Here is a 22219-nt window from a genome sequence, read left to right as displayed (position 1 = left end):
TAGAGTAACAAGTATTATCCTGATTGTGCTTTTGAATAATAAATTATTATCTTTATGAGCTTTACACTTTCTATCATATGGGTGATCCCTCCTTCAATGCTGCCTTTTGTATGCTTTAAAAGAAATTATAACTTTAAGCTTGATAAAATATTGTACTTTTTAGCATATTTATTATATAACAGTAAAGAAGAAACATGTTTCCCCTTGTCTTGAGAGCTCTATTGGTTATATATGTGCTCAATTGTATAACAGCAAACCCCACTGAAATATGCTTGTTTATTAACAGATTTAGAAATTCCTGATAATAGCATAGTATGCTCTAATGTTCATGGTTGCCTTAATTGCAAACACCAGCATTATACTTTATTTCTGTTTAATGGCCACACTTGGGAGGCAAGTTCTCCAGTGAGCCCAGAATTTGAGCATGCATTGTACACTTTGACTTTTCTCAAAATTGAAGGAACTCAAGGAATTATAAGAGACCATTTTTAAGTAAAATTATTAAATATTATAACAGGAGGAAATGTCAAAGATTAATGAACCCAACTGCTTCCGTTTACTGAAGGCAAAGGGACAACATTCACTGAGCTCCCACCATGTATGAGCACTTTACCTGCTTTATCATATGGATTTTAATCCTCAATACACTGCCACAGGGTAGGCATTATACTTGTTTTTAAATTGAAGGAGGTGATGCTCAGGTTAAATAACTTGCCAGGCACACAGCTAATGGTAAAGCCAGTATTCAAACCTAACTCCAACTCCAAAACCTATGCTACTTCCACGTCATGCTGCATTTCTTATATCAGAGACAAAGGAATAGTACTCAGAGAGATAATGTAATGAACCAAAGGACATAGAGATTTTAAGAGCCAGCAGTACTATTGTTTCCACTATCACACACTGCTTCCCACTACCGATCTCAAGGTGCATCAATTATTCCATCTTTTTCTTCATATTCATGCAGAAGAGCTGTTTCCCAGTCCCCCAACCTCTGATGAAACTCTGCCTTTGCCCTTGTTGTTAAAGAAAGTAGGCAATGAGTATTAAAAATGCTGTTGAGCATGTGTTTACTCAAAGTAAAAAACTAGGAAATCAGCAATAAGACATCATGAGGAAAACTTAGCATTGTTCTATTTCCATCAAACAAAGCTATTGACAGTAATCTAGAAGCTTAGTCTATGTCAGTATTAGGCTTGATATTTTCAACTACTTCATAGAGTGAACAATTCAGCTGGAGTCTGAATCACCTTTAAAAAGGGTAATCAATGTAATAAGCTGAGGTTATATCCACACATGAATTGATTTACTGAGGGGAGTCAGGATAAGAAGATATGAGGAGATTCCATTCAACCTCTTCCCCTGAGTGGGGAGTGGAGAGATAAATAGTGGGTGTATCCAGGTGGACGGAGCATAATGCTTAAGTATGTGGGTGCTGAGATTAGTCTCACTAGATTCGCAATCTGCGTAGCAGTTGTGTAACCTGAGGCAGGTTACTAAACCTTGCTAAACCCCAGTTCCTCATGTAGGTTCTCAATAAATGTTAGCTATTACCATTTTTAAAGTGGCTGCTTTTAACTATTTTAGTTTCACAAATACTAATAGTTATATTGCGTTTGAATTTTAGTTCCTAAAACTCAATAAGAATACAAATGAAATTTTAGTCAGTCCCAAATAGCAGATTTCTGATGAGAAACAACCAACAACATTCCTTTTTGAACACATATAGTGCTTTCCTTAAGGATTACACCAATTGCAAATATTTTAATTATATTATTCCATGATGTTTTACTGATATTGGCAGGAGGTTGCAATTTTTTTAATCTGAAGTATATTTCATTTGTAAAACTCTGATAGAACTGCTAAGCTGTCCAAAGTCCAAGTCCTTCCAGACAAATGCTCCCCCTGCTGACTTTCTTCAGAGCTGCAGAGACATCTGAGGGCTGGCCAAGTTGGAAGATGTGAGGGTTGGAGGAATTGTAACAGAAAATGGAGAGAACACACTAACTGAACCTGATTTATGGGTACAGATTATTCCAAAGGCAGTACCCTCCTGTTAAGTTTTCAAGACATCAAATATTTTGAAGAACAGGGTGGAGTATTTGTCCAGGTTAGTTGACACATAGATCCTTCTTTAAAATGAAAAGCATGTGCAGAATAATAAAAGATATGAAGGGTATAAAATAAATGGTATCAAAGACAGCAGGATATTTTGCCTCCATTGTAAATAAGATCCTTTCCTTTGCTGATGTAGGACCAGTGTCTTCATTGTACTACAAATTCACTTCAAAGCAGTAGTGGTGTGGTAATAAATTAATGATATAATAGCAGGATTTTTATTAAAACTATTTCATGACTTTTCTGACTGAATGCTATAGTTTTCAGTCTTTGGGAGGTGGTTTCTTATTCCCATCAGAGAAGACTGTAAGAACCGAAGATTGACTCTGCACATTTTTTTTTAAAATCTGTCATAGACATGGGATTGAATGAAGTGTAGAAATGATGCATACTTTGAAAGAAAAGAGAGAAAGGAATGATAGTCTGTGCAAAAGAGAAGTGGTCTGCAGTTCCAGCTCTTTATCTTATGAAGCTAGTAAAGTGCAAATTTCAAAACTTACATGATAAAGGTTACAGCACACAGCTTACTTTTTTGTTGTTTTTTATTTTTGTGTTTATTTTATTTTTTCCATCATCATTTTTCCCCTCTATGCCTTCTTCCACCTCAATTCACCCACCTCGCCCTTACAATCACCATTACTTTTATTATCATTTCACAGGTTATAAAATACATTTTATTATTAACTAAGAAACTCAAGTTTCTTATGATTACAGATAACAAGAGCATTGTATATTATTTTGCAATGTTTTATGTCTGTATTTCTCTTGTTGCTTTCATTACTTTCATTAACTTTATGCCTACTCTTACATTTCTTCAAAAGGTATGATTTGCTCTTTAAAATGCATTTTTATAAATACTAAATGTTCAGTATTATACAATCATTTCATTATGCTCACCTTAAAATCTGTCTTGTTCAATAAAAGCTGGGGTAGTAATATTTATATCAGAAAAATATACTTTAAAACAAAGGCTATAGTAAGAGACAAAGAAGGACACTACATAATGATAAAGGGAATAATCCAACAAGAGGATATAACCGTTGTAATCATTTATGCACCCAACATAGGAGAACCTAAATATGTAAAGCAAATCTTGATGGACATAAAGGGAGAGAAGGACAGTACTACATTTAAAGTAGGGGATTTTAACACCCCATGGATATCAATGGATAGATCTTCCAGACAAAAAATCAACAAAGAAACTGCAGCATTAAATGACACACTAGATCAAATGTATTTAATTGATATCTTTAGAGCATTTCAGCCCAAAGCAGCAGAATATACATTCTTTTCAAGTACACATGGAACATTTTCTAGGATAGACCACATAGGACACAAAACAAGTCTCAATAAATTTAAGAAGACTGAAATCATATCAAGCATCTTCTCTGACCATAATGGTATGAAACTAGAAATCAATCACAAGAAAAAAACTGAAAAACACACACAGGCATGGAAGCTAAATAACATGTTACTAAACAATGAATGGGTTAACAATGAGATTTTTAAAAAATCAAAAGATACCTTGAAACAAATGAAAATGAGAACACACAACCCAAAATCTATGGGACACAGTGAATGCAGTCTGAAAAGGGTAATTCATAGCACTACAGGTTTATCTCAAGAAACAAGAAAATTCTCAAATAAACAATCTACCTTTACACTTAAAGGAATTTGAAAAAGAACAACAAACAAAGCCCAAAGTAAGTAGAAGAAATGAAATAATAAAGATCAGAGCAAAAATAAACAAAATAGAGTCTAAAAGTACAATAGAAAAGATCAAAGAAACCAAGAGCTGGTTCTTTGAAAAGATAAACAAGATTGACAAACCCTTAACCAAACTCATCAAAAAAAAGAGAGAGAGAGGACCCAAATAAAATCAGCAATGAAAGAGGAGAAATAACAACTGACACCACAGAAACACAAAGATTGTAAGAAAACATTACAAACAACTATATGCTAGCAAATTGGACAATCTAGGCAAAATGGATAAAATTCGAGAAACATGCAGTCTTCCAAAGCTGAATCAGGAAGAATCAGAAAATCTAAATAGACAGATTACAACTAATGAAACTGAAGCCAGAATAAAAAAATAACTCCCAACAAACAAAAGTCATAGACCAGATGACTTCACAGATGAGTTTTACCAAAGGTTTAAAGAACAATTAAAAATCTATCCTTCTCAAACTATTCCAAAAATTTCAAGAGGAGGGAAGACTCCCAAGCTCATTTTACAATGCCAGCATTATCCTAACTCTAAAACCAGATAAAGACACTACAAAGAAAGAAAATTAAGGGCCAATATCCTTGAAGAACATAGATGCTAAAATCCTCACTGAAATGCTAGCAAACCAGATCCAGCGATACATTAAAAAGATCATACACCACGACCAAGTGGGGTTTATTCCAGGGATGCAAGGCTGGTACAATATTTGCAAATCAATAAATGTGATACATCACATAAACAAAATGAAGGATAAAAACCACATGATCATATCAATAGATGCAGAAAAAGCATTTGATAAAATCCAGCATCTGTTAATGATAAAAACTCTCAGCAAAGTAGGAATAGAGAGAACATACCTCAACATAATAAAGGCCATATGTGAAAAACTCACAGCCAATATCATACTTGTCAATGGGCAAAAACTAAAAGCATTTCCCCTTAAGACTAGGAACAAGACTGGGGTGTCCACTTTCACCACTTTTATTCAACATGGTACTGGAAGTCCTATCCACAGCAGTCAGACTAGAAGAACAAATAAAAGGCATCCAAATTGGAAAGGAAGAAGTAAAACTGTTATTATTTGCAGATGACATGATATTGTATATAGAGAACCCTAAAGATTCCATAAAAAAACTACTAGAACTGATCAATGAATTCAGTAAATAGCAGGATACAGTATAAATATTCAGAAATCAGTTGCATTTTAGACACCTATAATGAACTATCAGAAAGGGAGGAAAAGAAAGCAATCCCATTTATAATTGTTTCAAAAAAATAAAGTACCTAGGAATAAATTTAACCAAGAATGATAAAGAACTGTACTTGGAAAATTAGGACACTGAAGAAAGCAATTGAAGAAGATACAAATAAGTGGAAGAATATACCGTGTTCATGGATAGGAAGAATTAACATAATTAAAATGTCCATACTACCCAAATCAATCTATTGATTCAACACAATTCCTATCAAGATACCAAGATTGTTTGTCACAGAACTAGAACAAATATTCCAAAAATTTATATGGAACCACAAAAGACCCTGACTAACAACAGCAATCTTAAGAAAGAAGAAGAAAGTTGGAGGAATCACGCTACCTGATATCAAACTTTACTACAAGTCCATAGTAATCAAAACAGCATGGTAGTGGCATAAAAATATTGATCTATAGACATATAGATCAATAGAACAGAATAAAGAGTTTAGAAATAAGCCCACATTTTTATGGTCAATATTTGACAAAGGGGTCACGAACATTCAATGGGATAAAGATAGTCTGTTCAATAAGTGATGCTGGAAAAATTGGATAGATATGTGCAAAAAAAAAAAAAAGAAAGAAAGAAACTGGACCACATACTTATACCATACATAAGGATAAACTCTAAATGGATTAAAGACTTAAATGTTAGACTGAAAACCATAAAGATTTTAGAAGAAAACATAGGCAGTAAAATCTCAGACATTTCTTGTAGCAATATTTTTTTCTGAGTTATCTCCTTGAGCAAGGTAAACAAAACAAAAAATAAACAAATGGGACTACATCAAACTAAAACATTTTTGCACAGCAAAAGAAACCATCAACAAAATGAAAAGACAACCCACTGAATGGAAGAACATATTCACCAATGACACATCTAATAAGAGATTAATATTCAAAATTTTTAAAGAACTTATAAAACTCAGCAACAATAAAACAATCCAATTACAAAATGAGCAAAGGACTTGAATAGACACTTCCTCAAAGTGGATATACACATGGCCAATAGACATATGAAAAGATGCTCAACAATACTAGTCATCAGAGAAATGCAAATTAAAACAACAATGAGGTGTCACCTCACACCTGCCAAAATGGCTATCATTAATAAGTCAACAAACAAGTGTTAGCAAGGATGTGGAGAAAAGGGAACCCTTCCTTGTGCACTGTTGGTGGGAAAGCAGATTGGTGCAGCCACTGTGGAAAACAGTATGGAGTTTCCTCAAAATATTAAAAATGGAACTGCCTTTCCCAGCTGGTGTTGCTCAGTGGTTGAGCATTGCCCCATAGATCAGGCAGTCACTGGTTCGATTCCCAGTCAGGGCACATGCCTGGGTTGCAGGCTCAATCCCCAGTAGGGGGCTGCCTTCTGCATTGATGTTTCTCTCTCATTGAGGCTTCTATCTCTCTATCCTTCTTCCTTCCTCTCTCAAAAATCAATAAAAACCTGTTTTTTAAAAAGGAACTGCCTTATGACCCAGCAATTCCACTTCTGGGAATATATCCAAAGAACCCCGAAACATTAATTTGAAAGAATATATGCACCCCTAGGTTCATTGCAGCATTATTTACAATTGCCAAGATTTGGAAGCAGCCCAAGTGCCTATCAGTAGATGAGTGTATAAAAAAGTTATGGTCCATTTACAAAATGAAATACTACTCAGCCGTAAAAATTAAGGATATCTTAAAAAAAAAAAATTAGGAACTCTTACCTTTTGTGACAGCATGGGTGGACCTGGAGAGTATTATGCTAAGTAAAATAAGCCAGTCAGAGAAAGACAAGTACCATATGATTTCACTTATATGTGGAATTTAATGAATAAGATAAATTAACAAACAAAATAGAAACAGACTCGTCAATACAAAGAACAGACTGGCAGCTGTCAAAGGAGATGGGGGTTGGAAGACTGGGTGAAAAGGTAAAGGGATTAAACAAAGAAAAAACTCATAGGCAAAGACAACCGTATGGTGACTATAAGATGGAAAGTGGGATGGGAGAGGTAGTAGAGAGTAAAGGGAGGATTAGTGGTGATGGAAGGAGACTTGACTTGGGGTAGTGAACACACGATACAATATATAGATGATGCATTACAGAATTGTACACCTGAAACTTATACAATTTTATTAACCAATGTCACCTCAATACATTCAATAAAAAAATTTAAAGGTATTTGAAATGAATGTTAAACATTTTGAAGCTGTATTAATGGAAGGAAAGATACTGGAAAACGACATGTATTTTTAACTCAACTGTAAAGTCATGTCTTTTTAATAGATCTTCTTAAAAATGTGATGGGGCTCACCCATCAGTCACTCCTTATATAGCCTCTATGTGAAATGTGGATATAAATTGCTATAGTTTCACTTATGAGAAAAGGGATAGGTAAAAATTCTTATAGAGTTACTTCCCTATGAGTTCCACTGCACCTTTTCTCAGAGAAAAAATTTAGTCATCCATGCCATACAAGGGAAGAAAGTTGTAGAAATTTTACCAGTACTCTTGTCAAGTCTACTATTGTCTTGAGAAAATATTGAATCAAGCTCGTGCATTTAACACTGATTCTAAGAAAGTTCCTTTCTCCATCTATGCTGATGCTTGTGTATACTATTATGACATTTCTATGTGGATATTTACCAAAATTCTTCATACTCATAGATATAGCATAATATTAACCACGTAATTGCCAAATTCAATAGCCATGTAGACAAGAGGCTACAAAAATGACCATTTTGCATCTGGGTTTATTTTCAGTCATGTCAATAGCCAATCTCAGCTAAGTCACACCAATCAAGCAAATGTTGTCTGAGTCAGCTATTAAGGGGGCCAAAATAGCCAGATTATGATGTGCAGGCTTGATTTTAGATCATACGGACACAGCCATAATCCATTAGCCTCAATAGAATGTCACAAGTGTAATTTCCATAAATTACTGTGTTCTCCACATTTCAAGTAGACATGCATAAAAATCTATTAGTATTTCCATACCAAACCATGATTCTGGAAATACTTCAAAATCAGTTTTCCCCTTGATCTCAGTAAACCCCATCATTCCAAATTAGAATGACGTTCACAATTTTATCCCAAATAAACAACAGATAAGCAATAACTATCCAAATACATTTGGTTTTTCTGCAATTATATTTCTCAATGTTTGTAGAAAAATTGCACCTTCTATAATTTACACACTATTTTGGATTTTCTTATACAAAATATGAGGGGTTTTTTTAATCCTCACCAGAGGATATTATTTCCATTGCTTTTTCAGAGAGGGTAGAAAGGAAGAGAGAGAGAGAGAGAGAGGGAGGGAGAGAAAGACATCGATGTGACAGAGACACATCGACTGGCTGCCTCCCACCCGTGCCCCAACCGGGCCAGGGATCCAGCCTGCAATGGAGACACGTTACCCTGGCTGAAATCGAACCCGGACCCTTCAGTCCGTGGCTGATGCTCTAACCACTGAGCCAAACCAACCAGGACAAAATATGAGTAATTTTGTACTACAAATATGTGGGCCTTTCTTTCCTATTGTGTAAATATAAATTATTTCCTATTTCTCCTCTCTGTGCCTCAATTTCTTTATCTGTAAAATACCACCGCTTTCTTATCTGTACCTAACTGTAGGGATGAAGGATTAAAAGAGTTGACACATGTAAAGCAATTAGAACAGTCTGTCACATAGGAAGAGCTCAATAAATGTTAGCTATTATTGTTATCATTTTTATTACCTTGTTACTACAGATGCTGCTTTGGAGCATTAATCTTTTATACATTAAATTATGTCCAGAGTCAGATCAGTCAAGAATAAATTAAATGTATAGGGCAACAATGAAAAAGACTGTGAAAGGTCCAAATTCATAATTGAAATATTCTGTAAACTTTTAGCTCTCAGAAGTGTGACACATTCTTTCTCACTTTCCCAGATGTTTTTACATCTTTTGATCAAAAGCAAAATGTTCCCATTTGAAATCCTAAGAGAGTACAACTATAAGTTAGAAAAATCTGTTGCAAAGCAGATTTTCACATCCAAAAAGCTAAATGTGATTATGTTCAGAAATAAATAAGGGTCATTTTAGGCACGCAAGGACCAATAGGAATCACAGACTTTTAAAAATCAAGTAGTTTTGTTATAGTTGATAAACAAAGAACACTATCAAAACACTTGCCAAAATTATTTGATCAGAGTGTAAAATCTAAAAGAACTGAATTATCCAGAGGCTAATAAAAGGTTATCTTGGGACACAGAAATTGAAATTTCCTTCAAAGTGGTAAAATGCAAGTACAAAGAAGAACTTGATTTGCCAGCTTTCAGCCCAGAACTGCCCTCTTCCCACAGAGCCTGGAGATGTGCCAGGCTCCTACGCCTATTCTTGACTTTATGACAGAGTGGGTTCTTTTCCTGTGAGCTTTTCTGGGCATGAGAGAACATAGCCTAACCAGGATGAAGCTCTGCTACAGAGCAGAACTATCCTAAGGATAATGCAGCAATGTTTTATAAAACCTAGCGGCCAGATTTTCATTTCTGCAGACAAAGCCAGCCTTCAGCACATTGTGAAGGAGATGGAGTTTCCTCAGTACAAGCCATTACCCATCACTGAGCATTCAGTGCCCTCATACTGCCCCCTAACTTCCCACAGGCCCTCTCCCTGAGTAGCATTCATGATGTAGGTCTGTAACTCGCAATCCTGGCTGCGCCAGAGCTTTATAACAATGCTGCTACTTAGGCGCAATCCCCGGGGATTCTGATTTAATTGGTCTGGGGTGGAGCCTACTCATGGTTTTTTGTTGTTTTGCTTTATTTTGTCTCCAGCTCCCCAGATGATATTGATGTGCAGGCAGACTTAAGAATCACTGATGTAGAAGAACAATATTTTTCAGTTGGGTCTGCAGACCACTGCAATCACCAGTGATGCTTAAGGAGTGGGGGAATGGGTGGAAAAGGCAAAGAGAATTAAGAAGTACAAACTGCCAGTTACAAAAATAATCATGAGAATGTAAAGTACAGCATAGGCGATATAGTCAATAATATTGTAATAACTATGTATGGGGCCAAGTGGGTACTAGATTGATCAGGGTTATCACTCTGTAAGTTATATAAGTGTCTAATCACTATCATGTACACCTGAAACTAATACAATATTGTATGTCAACTATAACTGAAAAATAAAATTTTAAAAAGCACAGATTCTTGAGCACTCAGATATTCTGAATCTGCATTTTAACAAACACCCCAGGTAATGTCAATGCATAGTTACATTTAAGAACAAAATTTCCTCTTATTAAAACATACCCACCTTCTGTCCCATTCACTACTAATTGGATAGACTAATCCAAAAAAATGTGATAATGGGTGCTGTTGAAGTCAAGTGATAACTTTTTTTTATTTTTCAATTACAGTTGATATTCAATATCATATTAGTTTCAGGTGTGCAGCATAGTGGTTAGACATTTATATAACTTACAAAGTGATCCCCCAATAAATCTAGTGCTCCCCTGACACCGTCCAAACAAAGTTATTACAATAGTTTTGACTGCATTCCCTATGCTGTATTTTACAGTCCCGTCACTATTTTGTAATATTTTGATGAAGCCTCCTGAAGAAAATGCAGAGAATGGTCCCAATAATAAGAATTTCTATGTTAGGCCAGTGAGGATGGTTTTGTTTGGTTGTTATAGGAGTGGGGGGAGACAAACCTTTTAGTGCCTCTCAATCCTATTATATGGGTAGTCTCTTACTTCACTTGTGGCCTGTCCTGTATGCTAAGGCTTAGTAAAAGGGAAGAATTTTGATCCCTGGAGCTAAGCTCCGGAGCCCCACTAGCCATTTATATAAAGACAATACTAAATATCATCTTATGGCTCCTTGCCTCATGGGTGACCAACTCCACAAAATGGCCATGTTTTCATTAAATTTATTAAACTCAAAGTGAATAATATTTACTGTCACCTACCCATTTCTCTTCAATTATGTAAACATTTGTGACTTTTTCTCCCATGATATCACCTTACATCAGTGGTTCTCAACCTTGGCTGCATATTGTAATCACCTGGCAAGCTTTAAAAAAATACTTATGTCTGGGTTTGACCTCCCAGGTTCTGAGTTAGCTGGTCTTGGGTGGGCCTGAGCATGAGATTTTTTAAAAATATGTTTTTATGGATTTCAGAGAGAGGAGGGAAGAGGTAGAGAGATAGAAACATCAATGATGAGAGAGAATCATAGATCAGCTGCCTCTTGCACGCCCCCTACTGGGGATCGAGCCCACAACTCGGGCATGTGGCCTGATGGGGAACAGAACTGTGACCTCCTGGTTCATGGGTCAATGCTCAACCACTGAGCTACATCGGCTGGGTTGAGCATGAGATTTTTAAAAAAGATCTCAGGTGATTCTACTGTGTAGGCAAAGCTGAGAACCACTTGCCTTAAAGGAAATGATGCAGTCTTCCACAGGTGTGGGTGGCCCAGAAAAGCTCACAGGAAGATAATCCAATAAGCAGAATTATTACATGTAAGTTAGAGCTGGTAAAAAAAAAACGATATTTTCCTGCAATTAAAAAAAAAATCCTGCAGAGACAGTTGTATAAATGAGAAGTCTCCTTCCTCCATCCCCCACCACCAAATTCTACCTAAAAGCAACCATTTTTTATAATTAATTTTTTGTGTACCCTTCCAGAGATTTTTTAATTTATAAACAAGAGAATACAAATACAGTTTTTCTTTTTAAGCATAAATGGCAACCTCTTATACAAATTCATCTGCACATTAATTTAAATTTTTTTAATCCTGCTTTGAAACCTATATAGACCTGAAGAGCATTATGCGTGTATCATCATATGCCATCGTAACATGGGTTGTTGCTGTTAACGTGTTACTTTTGTTTGATGTGTTAATTCCCTGACATCATTTACTTCCCTCCTTCACCAGCTACAGTGAACCACTCCTCTTTCCAGAAATAAAGATAATGATTACTTAAACTGAAATCTGGCCCCTCTGGGTCTGGATTTGTCTTTGTTTCATTTTGCAGGTCACTCTCAGGGCGCATTGTTGGAGGGGTTTGGTGGTTCTTCACCCTGATCATAATTTCTTCCTATACTGCCAATCTCGCTGCTTTCCTGACTGTGGAGAGGATGGTTTCTCCCATAGAGAGTGCTGAAGACTTAGCTAAGCAGACTGAAATTGCATATGGGACCCTCGACTCTGGATCAACAAAAGAATTTTTCAGAGTAAGTTCTTTACATTTAATTGGGTCTCCTGGTTTTTGTTCTTTCATCTTCTGACAAAGGCAAATTCACGGTGCTTTTAAGGGAGGGTTGGGAAAGAGTGGGAATGTTATCAAGGCAGAACATCTTAAACATAGCATTCCTTGGTTGGTGACTTAATTCATTGTCCTTTAGAACTAAGACTTGTGTGTGACTTAATAAGTGGCATGCCAAGGGCTCTAAGCTTGAACTGCCAGGTTTGAATCTCAACCCTGCCACAAAGTGATTGTTTGTCCTTGGGCAAGTCATTTAACTTCTGACAGCCTCGGTCCCCTTCCTTGAATAATGAGGGGATTGAACTAAATAATATCTATTCTCCTTTCTAGCTTTTACAAAAGCAGTGATTTTGTGTCTCAGCAGTTCACAGAAGTTAGGAAATTGACTCTGTCGAAGACTCTGAAGACCGATGGACTATAAAATTACATATTCTATTTTAGACATTGGTTTTCTATGGAAATGTATTACAGTTGTTTCAAGTATTCATGTACATGCTGATAATTCAATTTTCAGGGAAGCTGATAATTGTTTTAAATTTCGAGAGTAGACTTATTGCCCCTCTAACCCGCCGCCCCCCCCAGTAGGCCAACTCTTAGTGGGGAAACAGTAAGTTGTTCACTAGAAAAAGTTAATAAAACTGCATAAACACTGTCAAGAGGAAAGATAAAAGGAGATGGAGGCAGAAAAATCAAAGGATAATATGATGGACGAACCACTTTTACATAAACTATCAAGATCTTTGTTCCGTAGCAACTGGAATATTAAAAAGGCTACCAATGGAGTGTTTAAGAACTTAAATGTTTTTTTGCAGTTGTCCCAACCAAAATATGGTGGTTGATTAGAAAATGAACCCATTCTACACATTACCACTGCCTGATACTGCAACCACTGCAACTGGTTCTAGCAAGGATCCAAAAGGCACTTGTGTAATAGGTAGAGAGGAAACATTTAGTCACTCTCTCCAACCAATAATCAAATTATTGGATGGCAGGTATAATTACTGCCTTTTCTTCAAAGGTCCAGAGTAAACAGATGTTGGTTATAAACCAGCTTGTTTTAAGAAATCAGTAAAAAATATATTTCTACATGTATTATCATGAGATTGATCTAATTGTTTCATGGGAAACCAAGAGGAGTGTGTTTCTTGGAATTATAGCAATTAACTAAAAACTGTTTTCATTCCCTGGAGGAAAAAGGGTTAGTTCTGAAACCCTCCAAGAAGTCTCATTGGCTCTGGATATCTCTATCTTACTTCTACGCACTGTTGACCTAGCAGACTGTCATCCCCAGCCAGGGAGAGAGACCCAGTATTTGAAGCATCAAAATGATATGAAGACCCACTGGAACTAACCTGGCCTTGACCCTCACTACCATGGCAGTCCCAGAAGCTTCTCTGGGAATAATCCCCTGTCCCCATGAAATCACTCACACATTTCAGGGCAGGAAGCCAGGGATTTCCATCTGCTGAGTAGTCAGCACATAATCTGCTCCATGGAAATCTGGTCTGTATCAACTTCAACAGAGCTTACGTTCATGGTCCCAATAGGCATCAAGTTGCTATATGAAATAATTAACAATTAGGCTATCAAGATACCAGACTTAGACCCTCTGATAAGAAATACTTGTTCCACTGGAAAGCATTTTTCCTTCAACAATGATTAGAAATTAGGAAGGTGTGCTTTAAATGGTAATCGATAGATGGCATCAATTCCCATTAAGATTTCAAAAGCCATTCATCCATATTGCAGGCAAAGGAGTCTCTCTGGGAAGATTTATTAGCACAAAGGCTTGAAAGTGTAACAAAATAGTGATTGTTCCCATGCCCAGGCCCCATCCCCCACGCATTTTGTATCTTTCTCAAAACCCAGGAAAGCATCTACTAATCCATGCAATGATGGTTTCATTAAAGAGCATCATATTACTGGAGTCAATTTGAATCAACATTCAATTTTGAGCCAAGCTATTGCCACATTCTAATTGGTTTGCAGTCTCTAATGCTCACCAATTCCTAGTGACCTTTACAGCCAATGAATAATTTGTATGGAAATGGAGCTGTTTTGAAAATTTGACTAGAGAAGGGGCTGGATATTTCTAGGTATAAGGAAGAGCAAATCATTTTCTAATTCCTACACGTGCCACTTTTTCTTTTTCCCTAGTTGGTTGCTGGTGACAGCACTGGGACTCTGTAGAAAAGCTCTTCAGGGCAGCACACAAAGGCTGATGATCTAAGAGTAGAAGTGAGCAGTATAGAAAATTCAACTCTTTAGCTTGCTTACACTAAAATGTTATGAAAACCTAACAAACTGTAAGCTTGGTATTTATATAATACGAGGAGTGGGGGCAACCAATTAGTCTGTAAGCCACTTGTCCTCTTTGTGTCCTCCATCCACCCTCCTTGAGCCCCTTAGATCAGAGAAGACAGCCAGCAAGAACACATCATCTCTCAGGGACTTAAACTGCCATAGCATGTCACTTCCCCCTCAATAATCTCAAGGCAATTTTAAGAACAGTAACTCCTCCAACATGAATAATTGGGAACCTCTGACAGCATGCTTTCTGAACTTTAGAGGATAAAACAAGATCACGTGCAACATTTACAAACATTACATGAGCTCATTTCTTTCCATTCTCACTCCAAACTAAAACCACAGGGGCCAAATAGCAATACCATAAAACAGCCTGGGGCCAGCCCTCTAGTTATTCCACTAAGAGAAAAATAAATAAAATAAAATTCCTTTCTAATTGCCCTGCAGACATTTTTACTGGTCCTGGGTAATGCTGCCATTAAAATGATGGTATTTTTAAATGATTCCTTTGTTTCTCTCATTTTGCAAGCTATCCTTCGCTGTTATCTTACAAATCACATAAAGTCGCTGGCATAGAGGGACCTGTTCCTTCAGAAAAGGCAGGGAGGGAGAGAGCAAAATGCATGCAGCTGAAAGAGACATCTGAAATATTACCAATAACCCTCTTGACTTGAAAACCGATTTCCTTCGACAGCAGCTCCAAAACGAAATGTCCCAACCAGAAGTGGAGGCACCCCAGGCTAAAAAACAAGTTGACAGCTTTATTATCATTGCCCAGAGAAATGCCACTATGATTTGGAAAGCTGCACTGAAATAATCATTCTCCACCAGGTTTTGGAATTTTAACCTGATGCAGATTTGTGTTAAAAAGTAGCACTGGGACAAAAAGCAATTCCAAAACTCTCTCTGCCTTCAAAATCTTAGATATATTAGAAGACAACCATGATGCTTGATTTCTTTTCCAGATACTTGTCCTCACTGAAGATAGTTCAGGGGATAAAAGGATGTTGTTTTTTAAAATGAAATGTTTAATACTAATTTAAACCCCTTTAAGAAAATAAACATAAAAGGAGATGAATGGAGCTCCAGGGCCTTAGGCAGGACAGAAGAATTAAACTTTGTCTGGAGACTATCAGGGGGACTATCCTGCCTTCTGAGTTGCTGCATTGTAAGCCCTATGAAGCACAGTTGAATTTCTCATGAAAAATGTTTTTGCTTTAACACCAGACTTTAACTGTTACTGTTGTTATTGGTCATTTTATTTATTTTTATTTTTTTAAATATATCTTTATTGATTTCAGAGAGAGGAAGAGAGAGAGAGTTAGAAGCATCAATGATGAGAGAGTCATTGATCGGCTGCCTAGTCCGCAACCCAAGCATGTGCCCTGACCGGGAATCGAACCCCAATCGCCTGGATCCTAGGTCGACGCTCAACCACTGAGCCACGCCTGGCTGGGCTGTTATTGGTCATTTTAATTTCTTTAAATGCAGTGAGCAAAAAGAAGAGCCCTCCTAAAGTGATTTGGGAAGTGAAGTAGTCCCTACTAATAATATTCAGATACTGCTTACACTTCGCTCTTACACACACACACACACACACACACACACACACACAAGCAATTTCTATTGGAGTCCACATTTCAACATTTGTTATCTATTATTGGGCTTTTGAATAATATAGGAAAGGAGAAAAATCTCCCCACAAATGTACCTATGCTGAGTATATTGACATTTTGACATGATCTTTAAACTTTATTACAACTGAGCTATGTACACAATAGACTTCCCTTACCCCTTAACCAATCCCCTAGCCTTAGGAAACACATCAAACTGTAAAAATCCTTTTGTTAAAAAAAATTCTCACCAAGCACTACTATGAATTTGAGATCTTGACAGACAATATATCTGGACAACTGCAGACAAATTTAATTAGTCTGAAGACACATATGATGTGACCAAATGTTTGAAGACATATACAAACCACGTAGTAGGGAAAACATACTACCAACAATAAGAAACAAGTTGACACCAAGGAATGGTAGGTCAGAGACATACTATTTGGCAATTTTAAAAAGAAAAAATTGTTTTTCTTAATGTTGACATGGATGTTTTGATGCTACCCTTTCAAAATATCTTACTTTCTTATGTCATATACTATATTACCCAGCAAGAATCATAGGCCTTACAGGTCAAGATTGGAGGTGGAGAGACAGGTACAAGGTAAGGGATGCTGAGGCCAAACAGGCCTCAGGAAGAGGGAAAGGTATATTCAGGAAGGTGATGGCCTTTCCCATCTTTCAGCACCCAGGGATCTATGGTTCCATAGGTCTTTCTTTCAGGCAAGTCTCAAGCTGGGTGGAAAAGGACACTTTCCAAGAGAGTGAGGTTGACCTAACAACTATGCACACAACTGACAGCACATCTAAGAGAAAGGAGAAAATGTGACAATTCATGGCATAGTTGTTTTCCCCCCTAGGAATTTTTATGTTACATGATGAAGGCATATTCTTATCTAGGCAAAGCAGCACAAACCATGGAAAAGAATGTTCAAAGGTGTTGAAAAACTGAGATTGAGCCAATCTACATAGGTGTGGCTACAGCATTCCGGTCTGATAGCTAATCTTGGAGTCTCCTTTACAAACATGGGTCATTTTTTCAGTACTTTTGGATCCATGTCTTCCAGACTCTGTACTATATATTTAGCATGTCCCATGTTGCCAAGACTGAAACGATGAGAAACTTTAAAAATTCTGCATTCCTTGATTTTGTGTTTAAATCTGTAAGCTTAATATTTCATTAATGCAATATTTTGCATATCTGTTTGATTGTACCATTTTAAAGATTCATTTAAACCTGGGGGGACAGGACAACATGACTCTTACCTGCTTCTCATTAATAACATACTTTTCAGTGAGTGGATAATGAATAGCCTGGATAAAAATCAGTAGAAATGCAGATTGCCATGAGGTGAAGTGGGGAGGAAATTTACTTTCCCCACAACACTGACAAGCAATTTCAAGACAGAAGGTAAAGAAACCAGGTCTCAAAGAGAGATGATTTTCAAGTAGGGTACTTAATTAAATATTCTACAGTCTTTACATGAAGGACTGTGAAGGAAAAGTCATTTTTTAAAAATATATCTTTATTGATTTCAGAGAGAGGAAAGGAGAGGGAGGGAGGGAGGGAGGGAGGGAGGGAGGGAGGGAGGGAGGGAGGGAGGGAGGGAGGGAGAGAGAGAGAGAGAGAGAGAGAGAGAGAGAGAGAGAAACATCAATGATGAGAGAGTCATTGATCGGCTGCCTCCTGCACACCCCCGACTGGGGATCGAGCCCACAACCCAGGCATGTGCCCTGACCGGGAATCGAACCCCAATTGCCTGGATCCTAGGTCGACGCTCAACCACTGAGCTACACCCAGTGAGGCAAAAGTCATTTTAATGGAAATTAAAATTTGCAAAAAACTTTTAAAATCTTGGGTTAATAGAAACAAGCCACTTAATTATGAAGAAGAAAAATAGATAACTCTTAGCCACAGCTTATCCTAATGGACTCTGAAAAACATTCAGGTCTGCATAAGCATTCTTAAATTTGTTAACTACTGTTTGTGGCACACTGGTGAGGATGAAGGGTAGGAGGGAGTGGGCAGTAAGCATTTCAGCTGACAGGTCTGCCATTGGTTGATCAGAGTTGAAATAGAAGGCAAGCAGGAGAGTCTTAAAGAAAACAATACTTTTTTAAGTATTATTGGCTTACTCCACTTTTCTGCCATAGCAACAGATAATAACAGTCTTGCTTGAGATATAAAGGGCCTGTTTTTCAGGTTATTTTATTTATTTGGTAATAAGGTGCAGACACAAAAAATGATGACTTAAGGGAAATGCATTTCAAACCAATGACTGCTAATAAATTATCCCACAGGCCACAGGTTTCACAGGTACTAGGAAATAGATGATGTTCAGAAATGCAGCCCTAGCCTTTAGTTTCCCTTTACTCTTCTAAGTTCTTTAGAATTCAACATGGCTTCCTTCTGCCGTTTCAATATTGATCTTACTGACTAGAGGTGATGACTATCTGTATCAGAAACTCAAGTCAAATGAAATGATGATTTGATTAGGTTTTCTTTGGAGAATTTTCACATCTTGGTTTTGTTTCTCTTCAACAGTGGCAATAAATACACAAGCCTTAATATTAATGAATCTAGTTTTCAAAACTATTCTTTAAAACACATCTACAACTTTGCTTCAGCTTCTGATTCTGTTTCCTGGGGTTTTTTTGTTTGTTTTTTGTTTGTTTCTAATGGAGTTTGATTTGCAAATCTGCCATTTGGCAGCATTTGTTTTAGTTTGGGGCTTTTGGTATATCTTGGTTCAAGCCCCTGGTCACTGTGTAACAGTAACCAAATTGAATGGCTCTAACATTCCACTTGCCTAATTCCCCTAAACTTAACCTCCATATGAAATGCAGGTTCTGTCCTCTTTCTGGTGACTCAGAAAAGGCAAATTTACAGTTGTGACCTTAATGTAACTGTAACACGGGTTGAAAATGCTAAGCAAAGTCATTTGGAATGAGTACTTGACAATGTTATTTAGAATTTTCAGAGAAAAGTATCTCTGAAGATTCTGCCACTTTTAATTTTTATTATATTCAATTCTTTAACCCATCTATCAGAGCTGAAACAGAAAAGTACTATTTTTAAAAAATGGGGGAAATTGTAAATGTTGTTAACTGTCTTCCCACCTCTATTGGAATTCTTCCCTTAGAAAAGAGAATCAAACAGAGGGGCTACAAACAACTTAAGATAACAACTCAAAGAGCAGAAAAAGAAAATCAGGGTGGGTGGAAAATGTATACTCTTCTCTTTTTTTGCACAAATATTTCCTTGTATAATAATCTGTTCCCTTGAAGGAAAGTATGGTTCTCAGACAGCAGTCACAACAATATTCTTTCATGGGATACCTAAACCCAGGAGTTCATTTGTTTTCAATTTTACACAAGTAGAGTAAATTAAAGGACACAGTTCCCATATATGCGAAGGGATTACTGCCCAAGCAAATAATACAGTATTTCTTTCTCCTTTTCCCCCTTGCTTTCACCAGTACACCGTCACACGGCAGCTACTGATTGTCTAAGGCAAAAGGAAACTGACAAGCAATACTTGTCTGAATGTTTAGAAATGTGCCAACCAAAGTAAAGGAAAGAAAGACAATGAAATTAAGGTTTTAGTCATGCTTTAGAAATAAAATTATTTTCTATGTGCCTTGCTCCAAATCAAGTGGAAACCTTTAAAAAAATTTTTCAGTGATTTCTTTTTCTAAATGCACCTCATCAGATGTGGAAGAAAAACATGTGTCAGATGCATTTGGCAAGCAAGATGTCTTTTTCTTCTTCTGCCCCAAATTGCTCTGATCCCATCATAAGGTTAAATGTGAACACTAGTGGCCTGTTACAGGGTGACAATGTATAACAAGAACATTCGTTTATTTCAGGCCTTAGTGGGAAGGGATTGGGGTTAATTTGCAATTCCCCCCCCCTTTTTTTAAATGCTTGAACAAGAAATAAAAAACGTTTTTGATTGTGAGTTGGTCTCTTTAACCAAAAAGGATATTGTCAGTGTTAGTGCTGAAGAGGCTGGACTTGTAATAGGAAAAAAATATGTCTGTAGCCTTGAATCCAACAGACTTGGATGGGGTCTCAGCTTTGTTCCTCATTAGCTATGTGACCGGGGGCAAGTTATTGAGCCAGGGACAATACCCAGATTTCTATATAAGAGGCCCTTCAGGGTAGCATTCCTAATGGGACTTGCCCAGAGAATGTGTTTGCATAGCAAGCACATAGTTTTTCCCAGACTTGTTTGTTTGTAGTGACTTAGGTGTGGATTAATGGAAATGAGCAGGTAGGCTATAGCCCTTTGTGGCACCTCTTGGCATTGCCACTGGGTTATCCTCTCTCACCCTCAATCGTCTCATCTATAAAATGGGCAGTCATATTTTTGTTCAACAAATATTTACTGAGCGCCTGGGTGCCAGATACTATTTTAGGTGCTAAGGATTAAGCACTGAACAAACAATACCTGCTGCTCCTACCTCACAGGGTTGCTGTGGGGTGTAAATGAGATGGTGTTTGTAATATCACCTTGGCAACCAGACAGCCTTATGCAAATATAAGGTTTAAAGAAATCCAGCTACCTCCTGCTTCTGGTCATGACAAAACCAAGGTCTCTGAGTAAGAAAGGGGAATACTTTAAAGGTTGTATGATTGGCAAAACATTCTTACCACAAACGTCTCCCCTTCGCAGGCCTAACCTGAAAGAATTTCTATAGACCTGAGACTTATAACCACGTTAAAGAACTTTAGAATTGTCCCATCCCTTCTGGCCTTGCCCTTCCCCCTAATCTCCTACCCTGCCCACCCCACTAGGTAACAAAAGTACCTTGTGCTCTTCCAATGCCATGAAACATTAGGAAATGCAAAAAATAGAGGGAAGAAATAAGGGGAAGTTAGGAGCTCTCCCGAGCAGTTGCATCACTAGCTTCCTTTCTTTCTAGTGCCTTTCCTTGCAGTGATCACCTGCCCATATCCTAGTATTTGAGAAGTTCAGTAAAGCAACATTTGCTCCTGAACATTTGGGAGGACACAGGAAGCATACAAGGGGTCTGTGAGCACTCAGTTGAGGCAAACAGAGGCCTAAAGCCATCTTTTTGGATTTGTACCAGCTAGCAATGCCTCCTAAACCTTTATTAAAAGCAGAAGGGACTAAATAATTCAGAAGAAAACACATATTATAGTTTTTAATGATATTCTCTTAGTTAAAAGTACAATCCAGAGAAGAAATTGACTAAATCATTAATAAATAGTCCACAATAAAATTAGAGAAGGCAAAAATGAGCAAGAGGAACGCATTTATTTATTTTTTTTAATGTTTTCTATTGATTTGAGAGAGAGGAAGGGGGAAGGAGAGATAGAAACATCGATGAGAAATATCATCGATCCACTTCCTCCTGCATGCCCCCTACTGGGGGTTGAGCCCGCAACTGGGGCATGTGCCCTGACGAGGAATTGAACCGTTATCTTCTGGTTCATGGGCTGATGCTCAACCACTGAGCCATACCAACCCGGCGAGAGGAAAGGATTTTGGTTTGAAACTTGCCATTTCCCCCTTTCTTATTGCCCTGTTCACAGGGCTGGCCTTCTCCAGCCCCTAAAATGCAGCTTTTACAATGCCAAGAAACCCACTCTCCTCTTTGGGATATGAGTCCCCTATTCAAATGAAAATGATCCCTTGCTCAAGGGTAACAAAAGCCCTTACAATATCAGTGAACATATCCATGAGAGCCAAGACAATTGATGGCAAAAAAGGAGTACAGGATGGACCTCTGAGGGAGGAAGACAGTGAAATAGGGAGAGGGGGAGAGGCTGAGAACCCAAAGTCATATCTAGCCTTTCTTTGACATGTTTGTACAAGGCTACTCTTGTACATACAGTGATAGAAATGGACAATGTAGGCATAATGACAACAGTGACCAAAAAATAAATAAATACATGAAGCTAGACCATTCCCTTTTG

General features: G+C 37.3%; 1 protein-coding gene across 3 annotated transcripts in view; it reads left to right on the top strand.

Moving 5' to 3' along the window:
- GRIA3 (glutamate ionotropic receptor AMPA type subunit 3) overlaps positions 1–22219 on the top strand; it is a 254308-nt gene that overhangs the window by 199567 nt on the left and 32522 nt on the right. For all 3 annotated transcript variants that reach the window (XR_013998000.1, XM_081125665.1, XM_081125666.1), the window contains exon 12: positions 12120–12318. Coding sequence is in view for 2 of the 3 variants with exons in the window: in XM_081125665.1 (XP_080981791.1) it covers positions 12120–12318 (199 nt within the window). In the remaining variant the exon portion in view is untranslated. The remainder of the gene's footprint in view (positions 1–12119; positions 12319–22219) is intronic.

Source organism: Miniopterus schreibersii (genome assembly GCF_964146895.1).
Source record: "Miniopterus schreibersii genome assembly, chromosome: X".
Lineage (NCBI taxonomy): Eukaryota > Metazoa > Chordata > Mammalia > Chiroptera > Miniopteridae > Miniopterus > Miniopterus schreibersii.
Note: the sequence above shows the minus strand (reverse complement) of the source record. Positions and strands in the feature narration are given on the sequence as shown.